Source organism: Lygodium microphyllum, chromosome 3 (genome assembly GCF_053477565.2).
Source record: "Lygodium microphyllum isolate KBCC chromosome 3, Lygodium_microphyllum_v1.1.10, whole genome shotgun sequence".
Classification (NCBI taxonomy): Eukaryota; Viridiplantae; Streptophyta; class Polypodiopsida; order Schizaeales; family Lygodiaceae; genus Lygodium; species Lygodium microphyllum.
The window spans coordinates 122,576,609-122,601,521 of record NC_141137.1 but is presented as its reverse complement, the minus strand read 5'-3'; the positions used below and the strand labels follow the sequence as shown (position 1 = coordinate 122,601,521).

The 24,913-nt window shown below is 46.5% G+C and overlaps 1 protein-coding gene across 2 annotated transcripts in view; it reads right to left on the bottom strand.

Moving 5' to 3' along the window:
* LOC148038843 (L-arabinokinase-like) overlaps window positions 1–24,913 on the bottom strand; it is a 171,084-nt gene that overhangs the window by 113,436 nt on the left and 32,735 nt on the right. For both annotated transcript variants that reach the window (XR_015690331.1, XM_087674735.1), the window contains exons 8-11: window positions 11,762–11,829; window positions 11,544–11,606; window positions 11,259–11,312; window positions 11,072–11,174 (exon numbers count right to left, since the gene is read on the bottom strand). Coding sequence is in view for 1 of the 2 variants with exons in the window: in XM_087674735.1 (XP_087530861.1) it covers window positions 11,072–11,174; window positions 11,259–11,312; window positions 11,544–11,606; window positions 11,762–11,829 (288 nt within the window). In the remaining variant the exon portion in view is untranslated. The remainder of the gene's footprint in view (window positions 1–11,071; window positions 11,175–11,258; window positions 11,313–11,543; window positions 11,607–11,761; window positions 11,830–24,913) is intronic.

Sequence of the window (24,913 nt, the reverse complement as noted above, 5' to 3'; positions counted from 1 at the left end):
ACTTAAGGTAGCTATTGCTACAACTCCAAAACTATTAATTCTGGATCCCAATAAACCATTTGTGGTTGAAGCTGATGCCAGTGATAGGGCAGTAGACGCGGTCTTATTACAAGAAGGTCGACCAGTTGCTTTTGAAAGCAAGAAATTATACCATGCAAAACGGAATTATTCTGTTTATGAGAGGGAGTTGTATGCAATAGTACATGCAATGAAGAAATGGAGGCACTATCTGTACAGTGCCAAACTTTTGATCTTATCGAATCATGAAAGCATTAAGTGTCTTAATGACCAACCGGATCTACAAGGGCGTAAAGCCAGATGGGCCGAACTCCTCCAAGAGTTCGACTACGAAATAAGGTATAGAAAGGAAAAGTGCAATATGATGCACTTAGCAGAATGCCCATCATAAATGAATTGAGTTTTACTCAGTTCACTTCCGATTTACTTGAATCCTTAAAAGAGAAATGCCAAGTTGATCCGGCATATTCCAACATATGGGAAGCAATAGAAAATGGGGATCCAAATGGAAGGGTCTCCACTGAGGAAGGAATGTTTGAGGATGTTCAACAAGGAAATGGAGCATCAGGGGTTGCTCAAATGGGATTCAAGTGGAAGAATTTTACCATTGATAATGGTTATTTACTCTACAAGGGTAGGGTATGTGTCCCGAAAGATGAAGAAATAAGGCGCCAGATACTCTTTGAGTGTCATGATGCCCTTGGTGCGGGACATCCAGGAGTTAAATAAGACTTATAGTCTTATTAAAAGGCAGTTCTATTGGCCTAGAATGAATAAGGACGTCCTTGACTATGTGGTCAAATGTAATAAATGCCAGGTTAATAAAGCTGAAAGATTGAAAATGGGAGGACTTCTCCACCCATTAGAGATGCCTTCGGGAAAATGGGAGAGTATCTCGATGGACTTTATTGTCGCATTACCCAAAACACAAAGGGGGCATGACTCTGTGTGGGTGATTGTGGATAGGTTAACCAAAATGGCTTGGTTTATTCCAACTTCAACTGATGTTAAAACACCAAAATTGGCTAGATTGTTCATAGAGAACATATACTGATTGTATGGCCTTCCGATAAATATAGTTTCTGATCAAGATAGAAAATTTAATAGTCAATTTTGGCGTGCTGTATTTAGGAAGTTGGATACTGAACTTAGAATGAGTACGGCGGAGCACTCGCAAACTGATGGGCAAACTGAAAGAGTTAACCAAATCCTTGAAGATATGCTCAGAGCATATGTAAGTAAAAGGTAAACTAATTGGAAAGAGTATTTACCGATAGCAGAGTTTGCATATAATAGTGCCAAGAACTCTTCCACTGGATATAGTCCATTTATGCTAATGTATGGCTTTCAGCCCAGAGCTCCTCATGCAGTAGGACTGCATAAGGAAAGGTTCAGGCAGCCAAGGACTTTTTGGAGGACATGAATAATATGTTAAAATTTGCTCAAGAAAATATTAAGAAAGCTCAAAATCGAGCTAGAGTTTATGCAAACCCTCATCGAAAAGACATCTCCTTTGAAGAAGGGGAATTGTTCTATCTTAAAGTGCCTGAACAAACTAAAACCATGAAAATGGGATGATATCCAAAGCTTTCACCCAAGTATTGTGGTCCTTTCACAATACTTAAAAGGGTGGGAGAACAGGCTTACAAGCTCCAACTACCTGCTGGTAGTAAAACACATCCAGTTTTCCATGTAAGCAAGCTAAAAAAGAAGCTGGGTGATATGGATAATCTAATCTTAAATGATAATATTGACGAGCTATTAGATGACCAATCTAATCCACATGAACCAGAAATAATTTTAAATGTTCGTAACAGACGAACAAGGAGTACTATTTATCAAGAATATCTAGTCAAATGGAAAGATTGTTCGGAAGAAAGCTCAACATAGGAGCGAGTAAGTACTTTAAAGAAAAGGTTTCCCAATTTACAGTTGGACCTTCCAAGTATCGTTTTCAAGGACGAAACCGATTCTTAAGGGGAAAGAAATGTTACATTTATGGTGTAATACTTTGGAAAACAAGTGCGAGAGAAGACCGTCCGGGGGCCTTGGGCACCCGAATGGGTTCAAGGGGAGCCTAGGAAGTCAATGAGTTCTAAAATACTATAACTCACCTTAAGGAGACGGCTGGTAGGGGAGACACGATTGGAGAGAAGTCTAGCCAGCACTTCCTAGACGTGGCCGGGAGGAAAGAAAAAAAAGACTCTCTCGTGCTTGAGGACGAATGCCATAAGGGGACTTCGCAGAAATCCCCCGCATCTAATACTGACGGGCGTCTAACACTGCGGGCATCTAACATTGGCATGTGCCAATGGTTAGTCATGTTAGCATTTCTAAAGAAATGAAGAAAGCTATTTCTACGTACATGATCTTTGTGAGAGAGTCAAAAGAAGCTAATGATTCAAGGGCAAGGGTACTTGATGCCTCTAATGAACACACAATACCAACTAATGCTTCTAAGTCTCAGACTTTAAAAGAACCCCTCTCTTTAATTGATCAAACCAAACATGATTTTGTCAAACAATATGAAGATTGTTTTAATGATTCACTCCCAAGAGAGTTACCTCCTAAGCGCTCGAAAGATCACACAATTGATCTTATTCCACACAATTCACCACCTAACCAACCGCCTTACCGAGTAAGTGCAAGTCAGCAAGAGGAGATCCTAAAACAAGTAGATAAACTGTTGGAAAAAGGGTTAGTTTAACCTAGCTCTTCTCCATACTGCTCTCCAGTCTTACTTGTTCAAAAGAAAGATGGTTCGTTCCATATGTGCATAGACTACAGATCTTTGAACAAGATCACAATCAAGAATCGTTTTCCTATCCCAAGGATAAATGATATCTTGGATAAGTTGCAAGGGGCTAGTATCTTTAGTCGCATTGATCTCAAGAGCGGATATCACCGGATACGAATAGCACCTGAAGATGTTCATAAGACAGCTTTTCATACAACGTTTGGACTATACGAGTTCTTAGTCATGCCATTTGGTGTGAGTAATGCACCCGCCACATTCAATCAAATGATGGAGAGAATTTTCAGACCTCACTTAAAGTTCACAGGTGCCTTCTTTGATAGCATTCTAATATTTTTACGGTGGTCTAAAGAAGAGCATAGAAAACATCTATCTATTGTTTTTCAAGAGCTTCGCAAGCATAGACTACAAATCAATGCTAAGAAGAGCGAATTCTCCTTTCGGAAATTCATTACTTAGGCCATATTCTTTCTCACAATCTGGTGAGAATGGATCCTCACAAGATTCGAGCCACTGTTGAATGGCCTACACCTACTTCTGTACATGAAGTTAGAAGTTTCTTGGACCTATATTCAAACTACAAGAGGTTCATATGAGGTTTTGCGTATGTTGCATCTCCTCTACATGACCTTACGAAGAAGCGAGTGCCTTTTCGTTAGGGATCAAGGCAACTACAAGCCTTTAAAAGAATTAAGTTTCTTGTGACTCAAGAATCAGTTCTCATAGTTCCAGATCTTCAAAAACCTTTTGAAGTTCACTATGATGCTTCTGGGGATTGCATTGGAGCTGTGCTTAACCAAGACCCTCATTCAGTAGCATTTCAGAGCCGACTCCTCAAGGACCATGAGCTACATGCTCCAGTATATGAGAAAGAGCTTATGGCGGTGGTACATGCTCTTCAAGTATGGAAACACTATTTACTTTGTGCAGATTTTATTATTAAAACAATCACCAAAGTCTAAGATACTTCCTCACTCAGAAGAAGCTCTCAGAGAAACAAATGCGCTGGGCAAATTTCTTATCTATGTTTCATTTTCAAATCCTTCACACATCTGGAACTAAGAATGTGGTAGCAGATGCTCTATCACGGCGACCTCGAGTGAATGCAATCACAACTATTTGCCATAACGAGTCCATGGATTTATCCAAAATGTATGCAACTGATTCCGACTTCTCAACCATATGGGATCAGCTTCGGTCGATTACACCTTACTCGATTCGAGATAGTTATTTGTATCATCATCAAGCAATTTATATGGCATTACCATTGCGACACAAGGTAATGGATGAAGCACATGCATCTCCATATGCTGGACATAGGGGTATTCTACCCACTACTCAAGCATTGGAAAGATATTTTTTTGGCCCACTCTTAGAGCTGACATTGAAAGATATATCCGCGAGTGCAAGATATGCTAAAAAGTAAAGTATAACATGCATAAACCACCTGGTCTAATGAAGCCATTACCTATTCCCAATGAGCCTTGGGAAAATATAGCCAAGGACTTTATCATGGAGCTTCCTCGCACACAAGTAGGCAACGATGCAATCTGGACTATCATTGATAGATTCAGTAAGCAAGCTCACTTTATACTTGTGCGAAAGACAATCAAAGCCGATCATATGGCTTATTCATTGCTCATATTTCAAGCATCATGGCATACCCAAGTCCATTATAAGTGATCGAGATCCCTGCATGACCAACCTCTTTTGGCAAACTCTCTTCGAGAACCTCGGGACTCGGTTAAAGTTTTCATCCTCTTATCATCCTCAAACGGATGGGCAGAGTGAAAATGCCAATTCTACTGTTCTGGACCTTTTGAAATTCTATATCTCTGATAATCAAAGAGAATGGAAAAAGTATTTGCCTTTAGTAGAGTTTACATACAATAACACGGTGCACTCTAGTACTGGTAAGGCACCCTTTGAGATTATCTATGGCAAGCCTCATTTACCACCCATTCTTCTTATGAAGGATAAGATCTTTGCAACATATGAGTTTGTTAGAGACATTGATATAGCTTTCACTCAAGTAAAAGCTGCTATCCAAAGGACACAAGAAGCATAAACGCGAAGCTGATAAGCATCGTCGTTAGTTAAATCTCAAGTTGGGACACTATGTTCTTCTTAAGTTTGAGAAGGCTCACTTGAAGAAGCACAAAGGTCAAAAGGATAAAGTGGTTAAGCTTTCTAATTGCTATTACGGCCCTTTCTAGATCACAAATAAAATAAACGATGTGACTTTTTGTTTGGATCTACCGAGTCATTGCAACATTCATAATGCTTTCCATATAAGTTTGTTACGTCCCTATATTGGAGAACCTCCAATGAAACCAATCAAGGAAGATTTACCTGACATAGAAGAAACAGAAGAGTTCCTTGTGCCTAAAAGAATTTTACACCATCAGGACAATACTCTAAGGTCAAGTAAGGTATTACGGAAGTATCTGGTTAAGTTTAAGAATTATCCCCCATTGGACGCTCAGTTTATGACTAAGAGAAAATTACAAGACTTTCCAGATCTTCTTAAGGACTATGTATCCCCTCTACACTTGAGATCAATTGTTTAGAAGCCAGAGGAATGTCACTAAATTAATTGCTTATTACACATTCTCTATTTAATAAATTTATGTCAATAAATTAATGACTCGCTTCTCTTCAAGTGTTGATGATGATCTAGCATGGCCATGAGACCATTTAGAGACCAGTATTCCTAGTGCATCACTTAATGGGGTGATGAGAGTATTGTGACGGGATATCTAGTACAGGCAGTACAAGTTATGAAGGGGAAAAAAAGTGTCTGCCAAGTGTAAGAGTACACAAGAACCAAGAAGTTACACATAAATAAAGATGGATTGAGTTCTAAGAAGAGGAAGTACATTAGCATTGTGTATATATATTTATGTGTGCATCCGAGGACGCCCAAGAACGTTTACTTGTGTGTAATGAGCATTGCATTCATTTGGGGTCATCCTCTCCCTTACAAGTCAAGGTTTTAAGGTCTTTCATTAAGAAAGACGAGAGAGGTAATTCTCTCACTAAGAAAGACAAACGTGATCCTCTGAAAGTGAGGAGAGAAGTGATTTTCTCTTTCTAAGGTCTAAAATGACACAAGCTTTTGTGTGGAAGTCAATCTTAAGGTTGAGGCCCAAGGCAATCTAATGAACTCTCCTTAAGGTGGTTGCATGGACCACAAGTCAAGAGTACAGTTTAAAAAGCTGTTTTTCTTAAAATAGACATGGTGAATCCATTTTTAAAATACCTCGCGATAGAAAGACGATCTCTAAAAACAGCCCGCAAAGGTTATTGGAAACAAGGAGGTCTATAAGTTTTGTATTAGGCGTTTTTTTCATCCGAGCAACGAACAAAGAGATCTCAAAATTGGTGCTGCAGAGTAGGTCCTGGAATAGCGACATCTTACATGAAGATCAGCCTTTCCAATCTTGGCACTCAAGTCTCTCTCCAAGAAGAGAAGCTCTTGAAAGCCTATAAAAGAGGAGGCTCTCCTTGGGTGTGGGGGAGGTAAAGGAAGCATCACTTTGCATGCATCCAAGAGGAGAAGAGAAGGTACAAGTGCTACGGAAGCTCTGCTGAAATCAAGTGTTGCGGAAGCTCTGCTAAAATCAAGTTCCAAGAGGAGAAAAGAAGGTGCAAGTACTGCGGAAGCTCTGCTGAAATCAAGTTCCAAGAGGAGAAGAGAAGATGGAAGTGCTGCAGAAGCTCTACTGAAATCAAGTTCCAAGAGCTATGGAAGCTTTGGTGAAATCAAGTTTCAAGAGGAGAAAAGAATGTGCAAGTGCTGCAGAAGCTCTACTAAAATCAAGTTCCAAGAGGGGAAGAGAATATGCAAGTGTTACGGAAGCTTTGTTGAAATCAAGCTCCAAGAGGAGATCCCTGCACGTATTGTGTAGGAGAGAAGAAGAGACTCAAGAAGGATCAAAAGGTGCCAACTTCCAAGTTGTGCAAGTGTTAGCTGGTTGTATACCGTGCAAGGAACCGTGATCTTGTTCCCAAGATTTACAAGTAAGAACTGGTTTATGTGTAACGGAGGAGCTTGCTCCTTGTCAATAATATAACTCCACAAGGGAAAGAGGGGGACTAGGCCATCTTCCAATCCCTAATGTGTTGTCAATCTCTCTATCTCTCTCTCTCTACATCTTTCTTTTCTCTCAAATGTTCTCTCTCTGTGCCAGCATAATATTTACCATATATCTTTTAAGTATATAAGAAGGTCGAGCATGTATCTTGGATCTCATAACATGTGCCATGTTACCTAACCAAAAAGGCTCCAAATGAAATAGGGAATAAACATCTTTTTTGGTGGTCACTTTTTTTTAATTCCCTAGATGTCACCTTTCAACATATGCCCGGTATTAACAATACTAATGCGGAACTTTTGTCACACCAAATATAGCTAGATTCCTTCCTTTTGTCATAATGCAACATATTTTGTGCACACTAAGTGCCTTTTTGTATGAGTCAAGCAGCACTACAAGATACTCCATGATTATTGCACCCTCTCAAAAGCCTATAAACACTCCCCTTGCAATTCATTGAAGAACACATCGAAATACATTGAGCATTTTGTACTTACAAGCTGTGTCTTCGCTGCTTTCATGCTCTATGCTTCTTTCATTTCTTCCACTTCCCTGTGCACGCTCTGTGAGTTGGTATCAGAGCCGATCAATGACCACTATCACCCGGAGAGAAGCAAGGTAGTCAATGACGTTATAGGTCAGTCCTTCAGTGCTCTAATACCATGTCAGAGTGAAACAATGCGGAAGCAAATGACCAAGACAAAGAGTGAACAAAGAGAGAAAGAGACTGTGAAATGCAGAAAATCAACAATGAAGAATGCTGTATAAGGATACAGAATTATACACGGGTGCACAGAGAATATCTATGTATGTCTCCACCTCAAAGATCTCGGTTTCCATCAGCCCCGAGGGCAGTCTCCACAGTCTGCAACCTGAAATCTGTGGGACACAACTCACAAAGACTGCTAGAGACAAAGCCTAGAAACAAGCTGAAAATAATGGCCAGAAAAATACAGGTCAGCCACAACTAATGCAGCCAATTGCTGCAGTCCGACTGCCTGCCACGTGGCGCCTGCCTGTCGGGGTGATGACTAGCTAACAAAGCCATCATGTAACCTCCTCCAAAAATCATATAAGAACTCATATGAGATTCCTTCTCTATGTCAATGGGGGGTGGCTTGATGGTTGTGCTTTGATCCTGCTCATCTATATCCTTCTCCCCGATCTAGTAGTGTAGCCACTCTCTTGGATCCCATTGTAATCTCAATAGAGGCCTGCTTTAGTAAGCTCAATATCTCCATCCATCTACAAGATAGGTGGCTAGGTTGGGTCAATGTGCCACTTTCTCTTGAAGTGTACTACTACTCTAATCCTCTGTCTACTAATCCTTTGTCTAGATCATCCAATGAACACCATTTGATCAAGGTCCTCTCACTCGAGGTGGCCATCCTCCTCAACCCTAAAAGTGAATGTCCTGGCTCTACTAGCTGCAATAACTGCTAGAAGAATGTCCTCTCTAGAGAAGAGATAGATCCAATTCTGAGAAGTGCATGTATTAATCCACCAATCCGGTGGAATTCCCTCCATTATGGCCTCAATCATAACTCCAGCTCCCCTAAGACCTTGTAGTCTCTCTCTTTGAGTCTCCTATTGGAGCCCCTAGAATGCAAACCAATCTTCCAGTAATGTAGCAACCTATAGAGAGAATCTCCCACATGATATATATATCCTCTATCAGAGTGTGGCCCAAGTCTAACCTCAAGTAGTGATTTAAGACGAGGCTGCCTCCTCTTCTTTTCAGTTGTGGTCGGTGGTAGTTGGTGAAGCCCCAATCATACAAATCTCCATGCTTTGATAATGGCAGCTGCGAATCTGACCTCAAAACTCCCTAAGTCTCTAGTCCTAATCCCTCGAAAATTTATGTGAACATCGGGCTGCCTTAGTCTTCCAAGTGTAGGTATCATAGCCTAAAGCCTCCCTAAGAAAAGTTTCTCTCGGGGCTCCTCACTTGGAAGTAGATCCCTAACAATGAGCTTAGCCAATAAGGCTTTGCTTTACATATGTAGGTCTATGATCCCCAATCCTCCTCTAGATCTAGGTTTTATGATGACATCCCAAGCCACCTTCACTCAGGCTGGGCTCCTATCTTCTCCCGACCAAATGAAATTCCTAATAAGGTGCTTCACCTAGTATGACCTCTGAATGCCCAACAAGAAGTGATGTACCACATGGCCACAAGAAGAACATGGTTGGCAACCAGTAACTTTCCTTGCTTGCGAGAGTCTCCCTAAGCTCCAATAAAGAAGCTTCTATCTGATGCTCAAGAGTAGAGATACCAACTACTACTCTGAGGTAAAGTCAATCCCCACATGGCATCCAAGATATTTCACCGCAGTCCCATTGGGAAGCCATGTGAAACTCTCATGCGGTCGCCACTCACGGCTGCCTAGTGTCACATATGCAAAATCTATAGGGCTTGTGCCAATTAATTAACGCACCTGCTGCTCTGCAAAATATCTCCATGGCCGTTACAAAGGCCGTGAGGTTACTCTAATCTCCATCTAGATACATTGTTGCGTGCATTGTCTTAAAAACTACAGGTCTCAGCAGTGTCCATTGCCTATCATCATGAGTTACATGAGATATATCACTAGGGTCCATTGCCCTACTTGTGTGATTTTCAGAGTCAACAATGACCAGCACTTGTGCCTGTATCAAACAACCTTACTTGTGCAGCATCTCACGGATCCACCTGTTCTCATCAGCTGCCCAAACATGACTATCAGAGGGGCACTTTTTCCATCCGTGGCCATCAGCACTACCCATATATTAATGAACAGGGCACCGCTCAAAAAAAAAAAGTTCCACGAGACTCCTGGCCCCACCAGTGTGCTAATTAAGATAGGCCCATATATTCACCTGCCCAAAGCAGATGCAATCATCGCCCCATGGCAATGACCAGATGTCCTGTTTGAGCCCTGACACATGGGACAGCCTTTGCACAACCCATTTCAGCACCAGCATTGCCATGAAACTTGTGCACAGTACCACTCTTTATCGACGTGCCAAACAGATACTGCTTTCAACAATGTGTCAAACAGGTTCTGCTTCCAGCTGTCTACAGCAATCAGCTAGGTAATCTGTTGAGAATCCTCCACATTGTCCATGCCAACCAGCAAATACTAGATGCTGCCAGCAAAAGCCTGCTGAACACTTCTGTAGCCCCTCCAGCAGTAAAGAGCAATGAAGAAAAGACATCTATGAGTCATAGAATGCTGGACACCTCTGCCAGGCACTGGAACCAGCAGAAAAAAGCAATAAATAAATAAAAGGTTTTTCTTTTCCAAGAAAAGTAAGATTCTACTAGTAAAACACATTGGAAAAATCCCCAAGTAAAATACAAATAGTAAAACCCTGTTAGGGACTGCTCAGTAGATCATACATACGATGTTTGAGTGAACAACCAATGTAGTGGGCTGTAATGCCAGTTTGTGTCACCAAGTGAACACATGAAAGCATCCCTCCTCCTCTTCATGGGATGGAGTCACTGTATAGTCTCCCAACTCCCATGGATAGTATGATGAAAAATGAGAGGGAACAAAAGCGTTGTAAACAGCCATTAAACTACAGCTAGGGCAACCTCCACATGTAAGTAATGGATAACAAGAAATTCATCATACTCAGCACCTTCTTGCATGTGCTCCCCAAGCCTACTTCTCCACCACCCTATTGGGGAGTGGAGTAGCCCTGCCTAGCATGGACCATCATGGTTCCATAAGCTTCAGTCGTTTTGTGCATGTTGGCATGGTACATGGAAAAGTTAGTCTTAAAGTACATGCCAACACAAAATCACATTGTGAAAATACTGTTGGATGAATTGGAAAGCATCTTTCAATGTGCTGCAGTGACATATGGTACAACTATACACATAGGAAGAGATCCATCAGAGTAGTAGCCACCATTGCAACAGATACAGGGTAGGAAGAACAAATAGGAATTTACAAATTCTGCACCTAGATAAGGAAATCTTGAAAAAAATGCCATGAGCAATGTTTGATGACTACCCAAGGAACATTCAACAAAACTCAGGTAACGTATGAGTTCCAATACAACAGTAAAGCCATGTCCTGAAATAGAATCATTCAGAGACCAAAGCCATGTCCTTAAGTAGAATCATTCAGAGACCAAACTTGCTGCTACTTGAAAAGGCAACACAAAAGTTACTGTTATGTTTCTGAACTTCTAAAATTTTCCACTTTACCAAGCATGCAGTCACTGGCAGCGATAAGGTCTGGGGTGTAAGCATCACTCTTGACTGTTTTGAAGTTACTGGGAAGTACTTGCCCTGGTGGTGCCACACATACCTTAACAAAAATGTAGCCCACTTAGATCCAAACAGATGCAAAAGTAGTTTATAAAGGATTTTTCAAGTATTGAGAAAAAGGCACCATGCATTTCCATCCTGCAGGTAAATAGTCGTCCCTTAATGACCAGCTTGCATCCTGTACAAAATAGATTATTTGATATATGATGCAACCCTTAGCAAAAATCAATGCAGCATCAAGCAATATCAAACATTGAGCAGTCAAACTTCTGAAGTCCGACAGTAAACAAAGACAGCCATACAATTAAGTCCACAAGATGTTTGAGAATTTCTTTAGAGATCCTGTGAACAGGCAGCAATAACTTCCATTAAAAAGTGATCAAAAAATTTCTACTTCTATGAAAAATACCTGGCCACCAAAATTGAACAAGAGGAGCTTCTCCTCATTACCTACGCCAAGCTCCTTCCTTACCTTCACAGAGAAAACAGAATACTATTCTATGATTCGTTCCATGCATCAGCGTTAGAATTCAAGCAATGTTTTTTATTTGAACCCTTCCGAATAGGGTATCTTTGTATTCAAACTATGCCTACTTTCTTAACTAGTTTCGTAGAGAACAGTTTTACCTCTTCCCTGGTTCGCTGTGGTTTCCGTACAACAAGGGGAACATCAACAACATCACGAAATGCTGGCACTGCACAGTTTGCAAATCGACAAAAATCTGATATGCACTAGAGTGCAAAACACGGTCCTCAATCATAACACATTTAGTTTCATGGAATGCCATAAGATACCACAGGCACATTTATCTGTTCCTCTTTGTGTGCCTCAACAAGTTGGTTGGTTAGTTTAGAGATTCAATTAAAATGTTACACAGCAATACTCTACATAGGCTTTATTACAGCACAACCCCTAGCCACACCCTTATTAAGCTAAAAACGGAGCATTTCTCATTAAACCTTAATTAGCTCATTTAAACAGCCCCAAAAACTCAAACTTTAATGCTAAAAAGAGTCTTTGTGTCCCATAAGCAAACTCTCCTCGCTTGGTTGGTTCCTAATCTATAAAAAGATAGTGTGCTCAATCACTCCATATCCTGTCATTTCATCCATCAGCCCTTTTTATCATACAGCTGCCAACTCTTCAACTACTACCATGCCTCACCCAGCAGCTGGCAGACACCACAACAGCTGCAACCCCTATTCTAGGCTTCCCTGCTGGCCTCCTGATCAGATTGGTGACTGGATAACTGCATTTTTGCTCAGTTCAGGTCATACTGCTGCCATGCTACTCTTGGAGGTCTCCCTCAACCCGCCACACTCTCCTACAGGCTGCTAATTGTTGCTTGCCTGCTCCAACTGGCAGTTACAGCCCTTGGGACACTCATTCATTCATTTACAGCATTCATTCATGTACTTCTGAGTTATCTTTCTTCTTTGTTTGCATTTTTTTCATTTTTGTCTAAGTTATTGGTTTTAGTTAACAATATTTGGCATGTTAACCCTGACATTGGATGCTAAGGATCCGTTCAAGAGCACCCGTCACGTCGTGTAAGCTACCCCCGCCCCCCAACTGTTCACCACGCCCACCCCCCCCCCCGGGGCCAGATTCACCGTTCCTGACCCCGCCGTTCCCCCCCCCCCCCCCGGTCGCCATCGGCAGCCCCCCTCCTGCCTACGGCACGATGCCCTTGCCTCATCCAACGCCTGCTCGTCACCCCCCCCCCCCCCCCGCCTGCACTTCCGCTCCGCCTGCACCCGCCCTGCCCACCTTGCTCCCCCCCCCCCCGCACCTGTCCTGCCCGCCCCATGCCTGTTTTCTTCCCCCCCTAGCCGCCACCGCCCCCACCTACCCCCTTACCAATCCACTGGCTGTCCTTCCCCCCCCCCCAATTGCTCCCTCTCCGTGCAGAAAATCCCCCCTCCAATAGCACAGCAGCATGATAGGTAGGTTCTCAGCAAGGACACGCAATGGAAACCTCTGGTCAGACGTCAGCGCACTCGGCAAGTGCCCCCTAGTCAAACACCTTGCGGGTCATCCTTTCTGAGGAACAGCTCTTAGCTGTCTGGGCCAAAGAGTTGGAGCTCAAAGAAACAACAATATTTGGTCAAGTAGTTGAACACTCCCCAGCGAGGGCCCAGCTGCGAGATTGGCTCCACTCCACGCTACGCATTGGCACAGCACAAATCGTGGAGGCAATCCTCATGGGACAAGGGATCTTCATGGTTCGACTCACCTCTATGGGCGCAGCTTGGGAGTCACTGGAGAGCTCGCTCTATGCCTCGACGAAGGGGGTCATTTACATGATTCCCTAGTATACCGGCTTCACTGTGGAGACTTTTGCGCTCCACAACAGATTTCTCAAACACCCAGTCACCTTACTTTTCCCCAGACTGGCGGTAGAGTACCGCTAGCTAGTGGAGGACTTCGGACGGCTTTTCGGCACAGTTCTTCTTGCCTCCTTCGCGGATGCAGTGAAAGCCGCAGGAGTCCCAAAGGTACAAGTGGCCATGAAAGACACAAAGAATATACCAAAGTTCCTGGAGATTGAGGCACGAGGTCACTCCTTTAGGCAGCAGGTCATTGTGACTGGGCAGCTGGGGCAGTGCCTGCACTGCCACCACTTTGGGCATTGAGCAGCAAATTGCACGCGTTTCGGAGCCAAGGCACCTCCGCCGACAGGCCCGCAAGTGCACGCCGACGGCTTCACGCGGGTCCAGAGACGACAAAGAGGGAGATGGAAGGGGGGGACGGCAGCCAGCTCCTCAAATGCAACCTCGACAGCAAGGAGCAAGAGGGCGAGCGATGCCCCCTCGGCAGAGCACCGAGCGGCCCCTCCCTGCCTGCCGCACCCGACAGGACTGCAATCCCCCACATCCATCAGCCGCGCCACAAACTACCTCACCTGAGATCCCACAGCCCCCACACCCAACCCCTCCCATGCCCCCCCCCCACTGACACTGGCACAAAGCCCCCCCCTCCAGGGCGGCCAAACCCCCCCCCACACCCATCACGTAACTCGGACCATCCCACCATCCCTCGATCCTCTTCCCCCCCACCACCTCCCCTACCGAGCACCCCCCCCTGATCCGCACCCGGTTCAGGTGATCCACCCCCTCTCTTCCCACACGAGCTGACGAGCCACGCACATCGATATCCTCCTCGCACCAGCAGTTTTCACCCTCCCACACAGCTACCAGCTCATCTCCCCCTTCAGCCCGCCACACTTTCCCGAGACACACACAATTGTTGCCACATGAGTTCTTCCGCAGTGGCCCCTGGTCCTACCTGAAAGTTGCGGAGAGCGAAGAGTTCCCACTACCTCTAGAGGTGGGGATCTTCGTGGTTCGTAAGTCAAGGAGGGGAAAGGTCCATCTACTAGCACCGCCGAATGGACCAAACTACACTTTTTTCCTTCAGTCCTCTCATTCAGAGGATTGGACGACGACACAAATAGAGGAGGAGTTGAAGATACAGGTGGCGGACCACATCTCCCAGTGGATGGGAGAAGGACTAGCATTGTTTGCACAACAGTGGCCTAGTTGCACGATGGACATTAACTGGTGGCCTGGTGCCAAGGTCCCACACTTGAGCATTATCTTCTGAGCCCCTCCACAATGGAGAGCTCCCAGGGATGTGATCGAGTGGCCCCTGGCACAATGGCCCGGTTCTACCAGTGTACAAAGTTACAACTCCCAGCATCGCTGATAGATGCATTGATAGTACCACCTAGAGAATCTATCGCCCCTATGGTCCGGCCAAGGGCAACCATGGGGGACTGGAGTTTGCCATCCAAACCCGCGGCAGAGCGTACTTGCACGCCCCATAGTATCTCTTCCTCATCAATAGCCCCCACACCAAACAGGTGTCTGTTCGTTCAATCACAGGTTTCCCTATGAGCTTGCACCTTGCATCCTAAAATATGAATAGCCTCCACTACAGTGGGGCATGTGGTTCCAGAAAGTTAATTGTTCGGTAGCAGCTGCAGTCTGCCCTTGCCAAACGGATTGGCATCTTACTTCTACAGGAGCACAAGCTCACTCCCACCCACGCCCAACGGGTAGGGAAACTACTCCCGGGCAGCTCACACACTTACTCGGAGCAGGTCATACGCGCCCACAGCAAGAGTGGAGGCATATGCACCTCTATTGGCCCGACTCTCACCGCCTATGTACGAAACCACGGGACGATAGTGGCAGGGAGGGTTCTATAAATCAGATTGGATATTGGGGACTCGTGCCTTGGAGTCCTCAATGTCTATGCCCCTACGGAGGTTAGGGCACGCAACAGGTTCTGGGTGGAGATCGCGAATGAACTCCCAAAGGTGGACTCTGTCAAAGTGCAGCGGTGCGGAAGCGTAGGACTGAGAGAGAGAGAACGCAGAGAGAGAAGGGAGAGAAAGAGACAGTGGACGATGAAGATCTGCTGTATAAAGAATGCTGAATACAAAGATATACAAGGGCGCAGTGCACTGGACTGCGTGTCTCCACCTCGACGATGCAACCTGCTGTCCACCTCGAAGTCTGCTGCAGTCTGCACTGTCTGCTGTCTGAAATCTATGAACAGAGACAGAATCTGCGCGTCACCGGTCTGTAATCTGCGTCAGAGAAGTGTGTCCAGACTGCTGAAAGTGTCCACTATAAATAGCCGAAATCTGCCAGGAAATAGGGCGCCAGAAATAGGGCGCAGCCAGAAAATAGGTCGGCTGCATTAAATGCAGCCGACTGGGCTGCAGGCAGTCGGACTGCCACGTGGCAGTCCGACTGCACAGTCCGACTGTGCAGCTGCCCTGCTGGTCCGACTGTGCAGCTGCCCTCCAAACAGGCTATGATCTCTAACACCCCCTCTCAGAGCCTGGACAGGGCAGAAGCCTGAGGGATCTGGAATGTCGCCAAAGTAGAGCCTGAGGAAGCGCCTTCGTAAACAAATCCGCAAGATTATCCTCCGTCTTGCAATACTCCACAGTGATGGTCTCATCCAGAAGCTTTTCTCGGATGAAGTGGTACTGGATCTCAATGTGCTTCGTCCGGGCATGAAAAACAGGGTTCCTTGCCAAGGCAATGCAACTCTCATTGTCACATCGCAGCAATATAGGACGAGTCTGGGGGCACCCAAGCTCCTCTAATAATCTCCGAAGCCACACAACCTCGCATGTGGTGGAGGACGCGGCCCGATACTCCGCCTCAGTAGACGAAAGGGCTACCGTGGGCTGCTTCTTGCCACTCCATGAAATAACACCTGCACCCAAAGTAAAACAGTAACCTGTAGTAGACCACCTGTGGTCCACGTCACCGGCCCAATCCGAGTCGCTCCAACCTGCAAGTACAAGATCTGACCCATCTGTCCCTGCGGAGTAATGAATCCCCAAATCAGACGTCCCCCTCAGATACCGAAGTATCCTCTGAGCAGCCTGCCAATGCACCGTCTTAAGTTCACTCATGAACCCTGCCAAGAGCCCAACAGCAAAACATAGATCAACCTTGGTGTTGAGAAGCCAAATCAAGGACCCTATCAACTGTCGATAGCGGGACGCATCCGCCAAAGGAGAAGCGGAATGAGAAGTGGCCTTCCAGTTCGGATCCATAGGAGTAGAGAGGGCCCGACAATCTTCCATCTCAAAAGACACCAAGAGCTCTTGTACATATCTCTGTTGAGAGATAAAGATCCCCCTCTGAGACTGATAAATCTCATGGCCCAAAAAGAAATGGAGTAGACCCAAATCTGTCATCTCGAACGTCCGATGTAAAGCTGACTTCGTCTCCTGGACCTGCTGTGCATCATCACCTGTGACAATCAAATCATCAACATATAAAACAAACAGCACACAACCATCCTCGGAAGTGTGAACATACAGCTGCGGATCGGCCTTGGACCGCCGATATCCCAACTGAGACTGGAGGAACGAATCAATCTTCTCGTTCCATGCACGTGGAGCCTGCTTGAGGCCATACAAGGCCTTCTTCAACCTGTAGACTTTCCCATCTGAAGAACCAAAGCCAGGAGGCTGCTCAACATAGATCTCCTCCTTCAAATCACCATTCAGGAAGGCCGACTTCACATCCAACTGATAAACAGGCCATCTCCTATGGCCAGCCAAAGCAAGAACAGCTCTAATGGTCGTCATACGAGCTGTGGGGGCAAAAGTGTCATGACAGTCAATCCCTGGGCGCTGTGCAAAACCTTTAGCAACATGGCGAGCCTTGTGCTTATCCAAAGTACCATCACTGAGATATTTGGTCTTGAAGACCCACTTGACTCCAATCACCTTCTTCTTCAGGGGGCGTGGCACGAGTGACCAAGTGCCATTCCTCTCAATAGCCTCCAACTCAGCTTCCATAGCTTTCTTCCATGGTGCGGACTGTAAAGCCTCCTTCACGGAGGTGGGCTCTCGATCCTGCATAACACGGGTCATCAAACAATAGTTGGAGCAAACAAGCTCCGTCGAATGTGCCTAGTGCCTCCATGACCGCCGCGGACCATCCTGCGGTCCCCACTCCTCAGGAACCCCCTCGATCCCTGAATCACGGAGTGTGTCACGGGCCCAGCGAGGAGGAGGCCGAACCTCCCCTCGTCGTTCTCCATCAGCAAAAGACTCTGGAATATCCACCGGTGGTAACTCCTCAGAGGCATCCGGTGGAACAGTAGACTCTGTGTTAGAAACAAAATCATAATCAAAAGGCACGGGCTCCAGTGGAACTGTAGAAGGAGCCCAACTCTCCCCTGGATCTCCAAGAACGGGATGCTCCTCACCCGTTAAAGTAGCCGGAACCTCCACAAACCGCACATCACGGCTAGTGTACACATCCCGCTTGACGCGATCATACAGTCGGTAGCCTTGGGACTGGGAGCTGTAGCCAACAAATACCTGTTTTCGGGAAGCCGCTTCAAATTTATCACGGTGAGCCTTGGGAATGTGAACATAGGCATCACAGCCAAAGACCCGTCAGTAAGAAACATCTGGCTTCGTCCCAAAATAAGCCTCAAATGGAGTCATCCCTTCCACAGCCGAAGTAGGGGATCGATTAAGGATGTGGACTGCAGTAGCCACAGCCTCAGCCCACAGAACCTGATGGGTCTGTCGGTGCTCCATCATGGTGCGCGCCATCTCGATCACACTGCGGTTCTTCCGTTCAAGAATACCATTTTCTTGAGGAGTATTGGTATTGGCAAACTCCTGGTGAATTCCTCTATCTGCACAAAACCGAGCAAATTCATTAGACACAAATTCACCTCCCTTGTCGGATCGCAAGGTCTTCAACTTCCGGCCTGATCAGTTCTCCTCAAAGAGAAGCCAATCCTTGAAGTGCAAGAAAGCTTCTGACTTTAATGCCAAAAAATAGGCCCATGTCATCCTGCTATAGTCATCCACGATCAGCATGAAGTACGAGCTCCCACGCAGGGACTCATTCCTCATAGGGCCACAAAGATGCGTAGATACTAGCTCCATCGGTGAAGTAGACCGCCGCGAAGCTGTGTGGGGAATGGCATCTCTATGCTGCTTCCCCCGAATGCAGGAGACACATGGCTGCTGGCTCACCACTATATCCGGCAACCCTCGAACAAGCTGTCCACGTGCCGCCCTCCGAAGATAGTCATAGTTCAGGTGACCAAGCCGAGCATGCCATAACTCAGATTGTGACTGTGAGGTAAGAAGAAGAGTAGAGAGGGCAGTGGAAGACTTCAGTTTGTAAATGCCGTTCTCCTCATATCCGGATGAGAGAACCTTCCTCGATCCACGATCAAGGACTCGCACCGTAGAACTGTCAAACTCCACCAAAAGACCAAGGGAGCAAATCTTATGAACTGAAAGGAGATGGTACCCTAATCCTGGTACATGCAAAACCTCTGAGGTATAGGTACCACCTCGTCCATCCGGAATAAGCTGCATCTTACCCCGACCTGCAACAGAAACTGAAGAGCTGTCTCCAATGAGAATCTGCCCACGCGAGGGCCGCAGCTGGGCAACACCATCTGATGAAGGAGTCATGTGCCGTGAGGCACCACTATCAACAATCCACTCTCGAGCTTGGGAAGCCGTCATCGCAGCATCAGAAGCATTCGGTGAAGCATCCTCAATGACAGCTAGATGAAGAAATGCAGCTGATGAGGGTGCAGCCACCGCTCCAGAATCCTTGGTGTCCTTCTTGGTGTCCTTCGTGTCTTTGTCAGGGCAATCCTTCTTCCAATGGCCAATCTTTCCACAAATATGGCATGTGGAGTCTTTGTCCTTGTCCTTCTTGGACTTGTTATTCCCCTTCTTCTTCTTTTGGTCCTTCCCCTTCTTCTGAGAGGCTTGACCTGTCAACGCCTCCGACTTGGAAGCATTCTGTCCCTTTAACTGTTCCTCTTGGTCCAAGACCATAGGAACCAACTCTTCCCACCGAAGAGTAGACTCTCGCCCCGAAGCAATAAGGGCAGAGTAAAATGTACCGAATCGTGGCGACAACTGGGACAATAGTGTGATCGCCATGTCTTTGGAGGAAATCGGCTTCCCCGCATTCTGAACCTGCATCTATAGCTGCCTTAACTTGTTAATGTGCTCCCGTAGCGAAGAAGACTTATTTACGGACAAGGTCCGCATCTGTACCTCCAAAGAAACCCTCTTCATCAGGATCATCCGATTGTACATTTGATCAAGCTCCAGCCATATCTCCCGAGCCACCGTCAAGTGCTCGATGTGAGCGATCACGGCTGTAGTGCATGATAGAAAGAGAAAGGATCGAATCCTGGCATTCAGTTTGTCCCAATGAGACTGGGCCTTGGCCAACTCCGCACGAGCATCGGAAGAGAGTTTGGACTCATCTCTTACCGAGGGCCGGTCAATCTCCTCCTGTACCAACTCCGCCAAATCATAGGACTCAAGGATGGCCAACATCATAACGCGCCAAATGCGGTAGTTGTCGCCGTCGAGCTTCTGATCTAAAGGAAGAGCCGGTAAGACAGGCACCTTCCGGTCCATAATCGCCTGGAACTCCAAGTCCATCTCTGTAGACATCTTCACCTGCAATGCCTTCTCAAACGCAAAAGCAGCCCCCTCTCTGACTGGGAAAACTCAGCTTGCTAAGGCTCTTCCGCGTCCTGAAGCTTCTTCACCCGCCGGAGGCGATGAAAAAGCAAAACCTGCACTCAGTCAGCCCTCAAATACTGCTCTGATACCATGTCAGAGTGCAGCGGTGCGGAAGCGTAGGACTGAGAGAGAGAGAACGCAGAGAGAGAAGGGAGAGAAAGAGACAGTGGACGATGAAGATCTGCTGTATAAAGAATGCTGAATACAAAGATATACAAGGGCGCAGTGCACTGGACTGCGTGTCTCCTCCTCGACGATGCAACCTGCTGTCCACCTCGAAGTCTGCTGCAGTCTGCACTGTCTGCTGTCTGAAATCTGTGAACAGAGACAGAATCTGCACGTCACCAGTCTGTAATCTGCGTCAGAGAAGTGTGTCCAGACTGCTGAAAGTGTCCACTATAAATAGCCGAAATCTGCCAGGAAATAGGGTGCCAGAAATAGGGCGCAGCCAGAAAATAGGTCGGCTGCATTAAATGCAGCTGACTGGGCTGCAGGCAGTCGGACTGCCACGTGGCAGTCCGACTGCACAGTCCGACTGTGCAGCTGCCCTGCTGGTCCGACTGTGCAGCTGCCCTCCAAACAGGCTATGATCTCTAACAGACTCATGGATCGGTTGAGGAGACTTCAACAACCTGGAGGCTTTGGAGGACCAGGAGGGCAAAGGCAGAAACTATGAGGGCATGGCTGGGGAGGAGCAGGAGGCACAGGAAGTCTTTCTACTGGCAGTGGGAGCACGCGATGCCTAGAGAGATCCTGCCTTCCACAGGAGGGAGAGGTCATTGGACTTCTCTTGGGGATATAGGCAACTAGGTGGAGTCCTGCTAGAGCGGTTGGATAGGTTTTATGTAGGAGAGTGGGAAGGCTCTCGTGGAGGCGAGATTGGGCAGTTGGCGGGCACCATGTTGTCCGATCATTGCCCGGTTCTCCTGACACTAGATCCCCCAGCATCTGCCCTAGACACACGATCCTGTCAGATCCCTGACTCAATCTATAGGAGGAAGGAGGTGACGAGACAGATAGAGCAGATTTGAACCAGGGAGTGGGATAGGAGGGACCGGATCGTAGACGAGGATGATGATGTCCTAGCCGAGTCGAGCACAATCTTCCAAGAGGCATCCATACAGGCCAGGCAGCAGAGCTGGGAGGAGGAGAGAGCACTCCGGTGGGAACTTGAAGCCACGCAGAGATTATTACAAGAGGCACCTGGGGATCCCACCCTCGACGCAAAAGAGGTGCGCGCGCGAGCAGCCATTGCTCGTCTAGAAGACAAGCGCTCAAAGTTTCTCGGAGCGGAATGGGGACATGATGTGCAAGGAGTTTTTCCAAGCGCACCAGCCTCACACCTCAGGAGAGCAAATACGCAGCCTTCGAGATCAATACGGGAGGACTCACTCTAGCCCAAACAAGGTGATAGAGATTGCCACCGACTACTACAAACGCCTTTTCAAGCAGGAGACAGCCTTAGCTAAAGGACAGCGATGTAGACAGCAAGTCTGGAATCACATCTTGTCCCTCGTCACAGAGGAGATGGGATGCCCCCTCCTAGCCCCCTTCACAGAGAAGGAACTAGAGGAGGCTTTCTGTACACAGGAAGGCAGAAATGCCCAAGAGAGAATGGTCTCTCTAAGGCCTTCTTCACTACCTACTGGGAAGTGGTAAAGGACCCCTTACTGATGGCCTTCTAGGAGATTTTCACTTCAGGACAGATGCCAAGGAGCCTTTCGGCAAGCCTTATCAGTCTTCTCCCCAAAGGGGAAGACCGGTTGGAGCTTTCCCAGTGGAGACCGATCACCCTATTGTCAGTGGCCTATAAGGCACTGCCAAAGATGATTGGTAGGCGACTACGCCCCGTGCTTCCAGATATCATCCATGACACACAGACAGGCTTTGTCCAGGATAGGAGCATCCTCAATAATGTATTCACCTTCTTTGAGGCAACGGAGTGGGTTTAGCACAGTGGGCAGAAACTAGCCATACTACTCTTAGACTTCGAGAAAGCTTATGACAGGGTGGACTCGGATTTCCTAGAGGGCACCATGGTGAGGTTGGGTCTCCCCCAGGCTTGGATTCGTGGGGTCTTCGCACTTTATAGATCAACCACCAGCAAGGTTCTCTTAGGTGGTAGGCGAGGAAAGGAGTTTTGGCTAGAGAGATCAATCCGACAGGGCTGCCCCCTGGCCCCGTACCTATTCCTACTCTTTGCAGAGGAGATGCCTCACTTCCTCAGGTCACGTGTGAGCAAATTACGTGGACTCCAACTTCCAGTGAGAGAGGAGACTGAGCTGTTAGACTCAGAGTATGCAGACAATACGGAACTCTACATAGTCAACGATGAGTTGATGCTGGAGAGAGTGAGGCTAGCTCTTGAGGTGTTCTGTTGTTCTACAGCAGGAGCGAAAATCAACTAGCGAAAGTCGGTTGGTTTCCTCACAAGCCCGGACTCTAGCACGAAGTGGGGCGTCCACCTGGGATTTAGATGGGTGAGCAGAGGGCAGACTGTTCAATACCCAGCGTTCAAGGTGAGACTCGACATCACTCCCGCCCAATAGTTTCTTCAGTCCTCGATTCTATTCGAAGGAAGCCGACCTATTGGAGCACGGCTCGCCTCTCACTAGCCGGCCAAGCCCTAGTGGTTAATTAGGTCCTCCTAGCAACGGCCTAGTACATCACCTCGTGTTGGTGCTTCTCCTCCTCCTGCGTAGTACAGCTTTGCCACCTAGTGCGGAACTTCCTTTGGTCCGAGTAAGACGGCTCCAAGGATTCCAGGGCCAAGGTGGCATGGGCGACCATCATACGGCATCGGTCAGAGGGAGGGCTTGGGATCACAGACCCAGTGTATCAAGTACGGCCCTCTTGGGCAAGCTAGTTGTCCGCAGCCTCACACCGAGAGGGCAAACCTGAAAGGTCCTATTGCAGAAGGGTCTCCAGGATTATAGTCCAAGGCTTGGCGGTGAGTGGAGGCCGTCCCTGAGATGGATCTTCACATCAGCCCAGATCACGCCCCCCCCCCCAATTCACCTTTCCTACGCAGCTTGCTTCGCGTGTGGCAGGGCCTCCATTCCCCCTAGACCGCCTTGAGAGGCTTGTACACTTGATACATCTGTGACTCATTATCAGCTTCAGCTAGTCTGTTGAGCATGAACACTTCTTTGTATTCAGTTTTTTTTTCTGAAGTAATATAATCAGCCACACTTTATTTGCAAAAAAAGAAAATTTTGTGTTTTAGTTATTTTTGCATTTTTGTCTAAGTCATTGTGCTTTAATCATGTTCATACATTCTGTGTGTTCTAAGTGCAAACCCTAGCATATCTTCACAATCCTACATCCCATAGCAAATGCTACACAGCACTCTTCCCTTGCAAGTGCCACATCGTGTTGAAATCTCCATTCATGTAAACCATTCACCTAGCTTAGCAGCTTCTTGATAGTTTTCAGCCAGTTCCCAGTTCATTTATAACTACACTCAACATAACTCAAGAAGCCTTTACTCCTCCTTTATCCACAATACTCAACCTGGCTCAAGAAGCCTCTACTCCTCTCTTATTCACAATTGTCTTCCACTTGTTGTATGTACTAGTATTATATTTAAAAGCACAATCTCCACTCATTTCATAAATGCTATTGCTTAGACTTACAATCTCATCATCTTGCTTCATACCAGCTCATGCTTATCATCCTCATTTAATTCTACTGTCATTGTTAAGAGTTGAACCACCATAGCCATTTACACATCACAAATTCCACCATGCAGTACCACACACTCTTTTTAACAGCTTCTGTCTCAAGAGGCAGATCTTCATAGACTAAATACCCTTTTGTTGCCCCCCCTGCTTGCAATCATGATCTCAGCTAACCCTGCACCCCCATCATCATACCCAAATCAATCAAAAGAAGATACATAAATCCTGCCCCTCTACTGTGTAACCACCAATGATGATGTCAATGCAGAAGACTAGAGTTAAGGGTGATGAAAATATAACAACCGTGGGAAAGTCAATGAGCAATAGATCATGTTGTGGTGCAACTAGCAGGCAAAATGCAGCAACCAGGAGCAAGATTAGAGTGGGTTGCCACTGCGCTAGATGATATCAATGTTGGACAGTCGTTTGGAACCAAAATTGGATCCAGCCTCCAGGGTGGGAGATGACTGAAACAGCAGCTAACCATGAAGGAGAGGGATAAGACTGAAGACACCAGCAGCCAAGAGTCTACCAAGGGCAGGCACAACAGCTGGGAGTCTTGCAAGAGTAGACAGCAACACCAGGAGGGGCAACAGCATTGGCAGTAGTGATTATGACTAGGTAACAGCAGTAGCTGGCTCGGCGGCACCTTGTCTGACTGGGCAGCTGAAATCAGCCTTCCTTCTTGGATAGGGTGGTAGATAACCTGATTTAACACTTATTACAGCAAGCAAGTACTTCAGAAATCTGAAATATAATGTTTACCACAATAATCTCAGACAAAATAATAATCTTGGACAATTGACACCCCATTGGCCCCCAACAACTGGCATCCCTTGCGGTATTTCTGTCAGCTGAAAAGAGTATATTTTGAACAAAAGCTCTGATGGCAATTCTGATGCCGCCAACAGCTTCAGAAGGGGGATAAGACCCCACAGCAACTGCAAGCCCTCCTTTTCAATCGCTGACTCTACACCCTCCTTCCTCCGTCTGCCTCTCAATCATTGGGACCAACCTCTACCAGCCCCAAT